This window comes from Rhagoletis pomonella, unplaced genomic scaffold, assembly GCF_013731165.1.
Source record: "Rhagoletis pomonella isolate Grant_MI unplaced genomic scaffold, Rhpom_1.0 Rhpom_scaffold_00002, whole genome shotgun sequence".
Taxonomy (NCBI): domain Eukaryota; kingdom Metazoa; phylum Arthropoda; class Insecta; order Diptera; family Tephritidae; genus Rhagoletis; species Rhagoletis pomonella.
Genome location: NW_023458556.1, coordinates 63,034,335 through 63,040,334, shown reverse-complemented (window position 1 = coordinate 63,040,334; position 6,000 = coordinate 63,034,335). Strand labels below are relative to the sequence as shown.

The 6,000-nt window shown below is 35.6% G+C and overlaps 1 protein-coding gene across 3 annotated transcripts in view; it reads right to left on the bottom strand.

Annotated features, from left to right (window-relative positions):
* Positions 1-6,000, bottom strand: part of LOC118733948 — an 86,403-nt gene that overhangs the window by 28,833 nt on the left and 51,570 nt on the right. Inside the window, exon 1 of one of the 3 annotated variants that reach the window (XM_036463593.1) lies at positions 2,314-2,399. The exons of the other annotated variants lie outside the window; for them this stretch is intronic. Within the exon in view, the coding sequence (XP_036319486.1) occupies positions 2,314-2,331 (18 nt within the window). The 5' untranslated portion in view covers positions 2,332-2,399. Of the gene's footprint in view, positions 1-2,313; positions 2,400-6,000 lie in introns of those variants that run through there. 3 annotated transcript variants of the gene reach the window in all.

Genomic DNA, 6,000 nt, shown 5'->3' with positions numbered 1-6,000 from the left:
GATTTTTATCGATTTTCTTATCAATATTTATCGAATTTGTTATCGATATTTATCGACTTTGTTATCGATATTTATCGATATCGATATTTTTATCGATTTTTAATGGATATTTTGATCGAGTGTCTAATAGACTTTGCTACCAATATTATTATCGATTTTGCTATCGAAATTTTTATCTAATTTTTCATAGATTTTGTTATCGATATTTTTTATCGGTTTTGTTATCGAGGTTTTATTGGATGTTATCGTGATTATCGATTTTATTATCGATAGAGTATAAAGATGGAAATGAAGATAGAGGAAAACAGAATAACATAAATGTAATTAGAACGAACAGGGGTTGAAGTAGGTATCTAGATAGAAAAAGACAAAAATATAACCTTAAGGAAGCGAATGTATGTACATATGTATGTATGTACATATGTATGTATGTACATATCTATGTATGTATATTGGTTATGACTCATAACTCATCACTTACGACACAAAATAGATATATATGTAACGTAAGTTTCACTTCTCCAGTGCGGCCCAGGCGCACTTACTTTTTTTTCAAACCAAAATATTCTTAAATCTTTTTCGTTTGACAGTATGGTACATATTTTAATAAACTGACGAATCAAGTTGAATCTTTATTTTGAAACATGTGGCAACCCTCCTACAAATAGTTTAAAAATAAAGCCTTTCCGAAACGATTTCGATTTATACCCTTATGTATGTATATTAACATTTCATTCAACTTATATAATTTGAGTTTATTTTGTTAACAGGTTGCAACTCCTTAAAAATCTAAAACTTTACTGCATTTCTACAGGCCAAGGTCTTTAATTTGGTGCTTCTTTTTCGAAAATTGAGCGAACGGTGCGGATCTAATATGTATGTAGAATGGCGCTTACACATATGTTAGTGTTTGGCCAAGCTTCTCCTCAGATTTGTGGCATGCGCCTTGATGTTGTCACACAAGGGAGGGACCTATAGTCTTACGCCGACTCCGAACGGCGATTTTATTTTTATGAGAACATGGCAATGTCGCACTGTTGTCGCAATAAAGTTTTCATACAAAAGTAATCAGCTGTGTCGCTAGGTGACAAATTTTGCAACAAATGCGGCATTTGAAACTTTGCATTGTTTTATGAATCCCACTATTGACCAAAATGGCTTCCCGTAATATATGCTATATACCATGATAAAAACATAGCAAGGTAGAACCGTTCTCTCAATTTGTCGGCCATGATTTTTTTTTGAAGTTTGCCAACATTTTAAAATCATATAAAAGTGAAAATGAAAAACTGAAATTGTTCGAAATTGTTGTTGCTTGAGATTGAAAATGAAAATGTGTGTATGAGTTTGTGAGTAAATTTAAAAATTAAATTGTTTGGAAACGTAAAGAATTTTAAAAGTGACTCTCAGCGGTTCTACCTTACTATATTTTTATCATGCTATATACATTATCTTTCATCATCTACCGCAAATGAGCCAATTTTTCTCTGTAAATGCGATTTTTAGAAATGTCTCGATATCAGCGCCACCTATCGGGAATGCTTTTTCTTTAGAGCACTTGAAACGCCAACGCGATAATATTCAATGTCTTTCTAACGATTCAAAATAATTTTTATACAAACTTTTATTATTTATTTCCATGCCTTTCACACATGCCCAGCAAACATAGTCTCTAACGTTAGAGAAATATTTTGATTTTACATTAAAAATCTAATATAGTTCTCAAATCGATAACCAGGTTAAAGAACTATGTATGTTAGAATTCGATTAGAGAGTGATTAGAAAAACACTAGTTATTAGAAGCCAATTATAATTCAACGTTAGAAAACGATTAGATATCTAAACTCTTTATCGATATTGAGAACTAAGTCCTCTTTTTATGGAGAATGCTATAATTCTCGACCGTTTCTCTAGTCGCCTTCTAACCTTCTTTAGAGAAACATATTAGAATTCGAGTCGTTTTCTAATCGTTCTCTAACCTAAATGTTTAGTGGGATGCGAAATATGCTTATTTAAATTTGGTCGCCACTGCTTGAGATGTATCTATCCAACTTTCGTGCCTACGTGTCTCTATCCATCTCCTTTTAACAGCCAATGCATTTTTACAATATAAAAATAGAGCAGATATACATACATTCCACCCTCTCTCACCGAGCTCACGCTCTAGTAAGGGGGGAATGTGTTGTTAGCGGAGGCACCTTCAAAATTTTTGCTCTTTTCCTTTCTCTTCTTTCGCTTGTACATACTACTATTGATTATGGTTGCACACAAGGGTTTTGCATGTATTATAAATTTTAATTTTGTTTTACTTACCATTTCTTCTTCCCTCATTGCAGATCACTAGTATTTTGAATGTTTTATTTTTATCGCGACCCGCGCTAAATTTCTCGTGCCTACAATAAAATCAATCAACGAAGCGAAAAGGCAGAAGAAGACTGAAGAGAAATGGAAAACAAAATTTAATGGGCAACCCGAAGCGACCAGCCGACGTTCAACCACCTTTATTAATACATACACAGGTACACACATGTAAGCGCATGCCGTTAAAATTAGTGTTTGGCCGAGTATTCGGCATCACTAACGAAAAATTTATCCGTTAGTAGTTATGTTTTTGGTGCAAAAGTTCGTTTACATACATACATATTTAGATATTTGTGTTCGACTTTCTCCTTCAAACCACCAGTTTGGCGTGACTCGAAAAACCGAAGCAGATAATTTTCATACCAACATAAAAGCAAACACACCTCTTACAAAACACTGGTTAATGCTAGGGTTGGCACTTTCCGCGTATTCGGATATCCGCTTAACATCCATTAGTTTTGCTATCCGGATATACATTCATTTTACCCGGATATTCGGATCTTTTATTCAGATATTCGAATATTCGATTTATCCGGCTATTCAAAAAATCCGGATAGAACTCTCTGCATTAGTTATTACAAAACTAAAGAAGAACACCCAAGTTTATAAGAAATCGAATAGATTTCAAGCATTTAAATTTTTTTTTTTTTTTTTTTTGAAAATGCCACCTTATAAAGCTTTTAAAATTAGTTATTTTTTACGAATAAGGATGTAGGAATACATATATATACATACATGCGGTGTACTACATACTAATTTTGATTCCTGGTACAGCAAAATTTTGTACCTCTTAAGTAGGCTTTATATGCAATTGACAAAATTTTAAAATTGCAGAAATTCGGTTTCGTTTGGACACAAAGCGAACTCAAGGAGAGTAACATACCCATGTACCTGTTGTTTACAGCATGATACAATAATTTTTAGAAGGTAGTTTCACTTCTTCTTCTTATCCGCCATGTTAGCTATCTGACAGAAAACGTGTTTCGTATTTTTTGTTGTACCAACTTTTTCAAAAAAAAAAAAATCCAGCTTTTGACGTTGGAAAAATAAAAGAAAGAAAGGCCAAACATGTAAGTAGAGAAATTTTCGAATATTTTGTAATAATTTTCTTCATAAAAAATTAACGGAATAGATGTAAGGACACAGCTATAAGAGCCACCGCACACCACAGACTTTATCGGCCGCCTATTTAAATGATAGGGCTCGCTTGAAATATGTACATAAAGATGTATGGAGGTGCGCACATTACACCAGCTTAATCGCTCTGACCAATAGGTTGTGTTGCAATGGAGCACATCTAAATTGGCGGCCGATAAAGTCCGTGGTGTGCGATGGATCTAATCCATTATAAACAAGAAATATTGCTGTCATATTTTCATATTTATGATTTTTATACATATGATTAGCAGTGGCAAAAATGTATGTATAAAATAAGTATATTTATATTAAAAATTAAGTGATCAGTTATGAAACATATAAATCTTTACATGTTCTGTTAAAAAATATCTAAAATAACAAGCGATAATCCCCAAGTTCTATATCGTAGCAGTGGCCACATTGCTCGTTTGTCACAGACACGGTTTATGTCAAAAATTTTGAAGTGAAACTACCTTCTAAAAATTATTGTATCAAGGTTTACAGACTGGACTTTACAGAGTTTATAACGTACCTATGTATGTATGCATGCAAAACACGACCACGACCACTTGCATTGGCATTAATCTCTCGCCCTAAAAGGGTTGCCAACAGCTTCTTTGTAGAAAAATATGTATTACCATGCAATGGAATATGCGCATATATGGATGCCAACGCATCGTTTTTAAGTACATATTTTTCGGCGACTATGTGATTGATACATATCGCACACGATCTTCAAAAGCAACACAAATCAAAAATTGAAATTTTTGAAATTATACACTAAAAATATACACAGAGCTTTTATTTACCTTTCAGCAAAAGCTCAAGCAAATTTTTGTTATAATTTGTTGAAAAAACCTGAGATAAAGTCTTCCTTGCCGATATGATTAGCATGTGCTAAGAAATAGTTTTTCGCATTTTCTGCCGAACGTGTAATTTTGAGTTGTGTCTATTTTGAAGACGGTGTGCGATATATATGTAAGTATGAATCACAATTCATAAAGATATAGTTAAAATTTGTCTGCTATGTCAAAAAAATAACCGCATATAATGGAAGAGAGATGTGAAGAACTGGAACGTACTCGAAGACAGAAATGAAGAACTGGAACTTACTCGAAGAATTTACCTTCAGCGATCACCAATACATACGTTACGCAAGAAAATCGGCTAGGTTCCATAGAAAATAAAAAAGTAGGAAGTGTTAAGGAAGTTAAACTCAGAAAGGCTAATCTACAACATCTGCACAACTAACCTATAACACCAAGCAAACATCGATGCCAAAACCCTTGCCGACAAAACTATGACAAAAAGTGTCACAACCTGCAATGCATCCATGTCATAAGCAAAACCATTCAAGAAAAAAGCTGTATAGCTGCTCTTCGACGACTCTGTCTCCAGGAAAGAAGGAGGCTTACTAGAGAAAGACTTACGAGGTGTGACAACAGTCACAATGGAAGAGTACAATGCAGCTAAATCAGACCTGACAAAGGCAATTTGGCAAAGCAAAGCAAAAAAACGGGATCATCTTCGAAATTACATAAATACTAACCCCTTGGGTCTATGGTACAAAATAGTAATGCAGAAACTTGGGACCTGTCAAAAGAAGCCAACTCTCAACAGCGAAAATATGCATTTTATCATCATCACCCAGCAAGACCAGTCGACCCGGAAGTTACACAGCCCGAAGCACTCCAACCTTTCACTGAAAAACAGCAAGACTCCTGGCACGGACGGTATTTTTGTGGAGGTTCTAAAGGAAAACGGAAATTCACGCCCGAATATATTCCTACAGTTGTACAATGCCTGCCGAAGAGAAGGAATATTACCGGAAAGATGGAAAAAGCAGCAACTAAAGCTTACTAGCAAAGGAAAAGGGAACCCTGAGTCCCCGGGGGCATATCGGCCATTGTGCATGGTCGACATCGCGGTAAAGCTCTATGAACGACTTTTAAACCAGACAACAGGGAAAAGTGAACAGCAAGACTAATACCAAGAGTTCAAGAATGGACAGATAGAATATTCGGCGATGTAAATTATTACATAACCCAACTACTATCCGGTCACGGACACTTCCTGAAATATCTCCACCAGATGGGAAGGCAGAGAGCCCGAGCTGCTTGTATGATGCTGAACCAGACGACACAGAACACACGTTCTTCAAATGCCGAAGATGGCAAAGATAAAGAGATCCGCTTAAGCGACGAAAAGGCAAAATGACGGCAGAGAGCTGCGAAGGAAAATGGAATGATATCGCAACGTACACAGTGTGTACGTGAGTGTCTAAAAACGAGAGCTGGACACGCATAGCGAGCTAAAAGTAGTGATCTTGGACGCAGGAGAGTGGAAGAGTCTGAAAAGACGTTTGGATCTCTGCCCAGAAGTAATGGCCAAAGCGATTCCAGGGTAAATGTAGCGAAGAGTCCAGAAAGAGGGGGAGTTTTAGTGGCCACACCACATACGTAATAGCGACGGCTGTTATAGATCTGAAGGGATTTTTCGCCC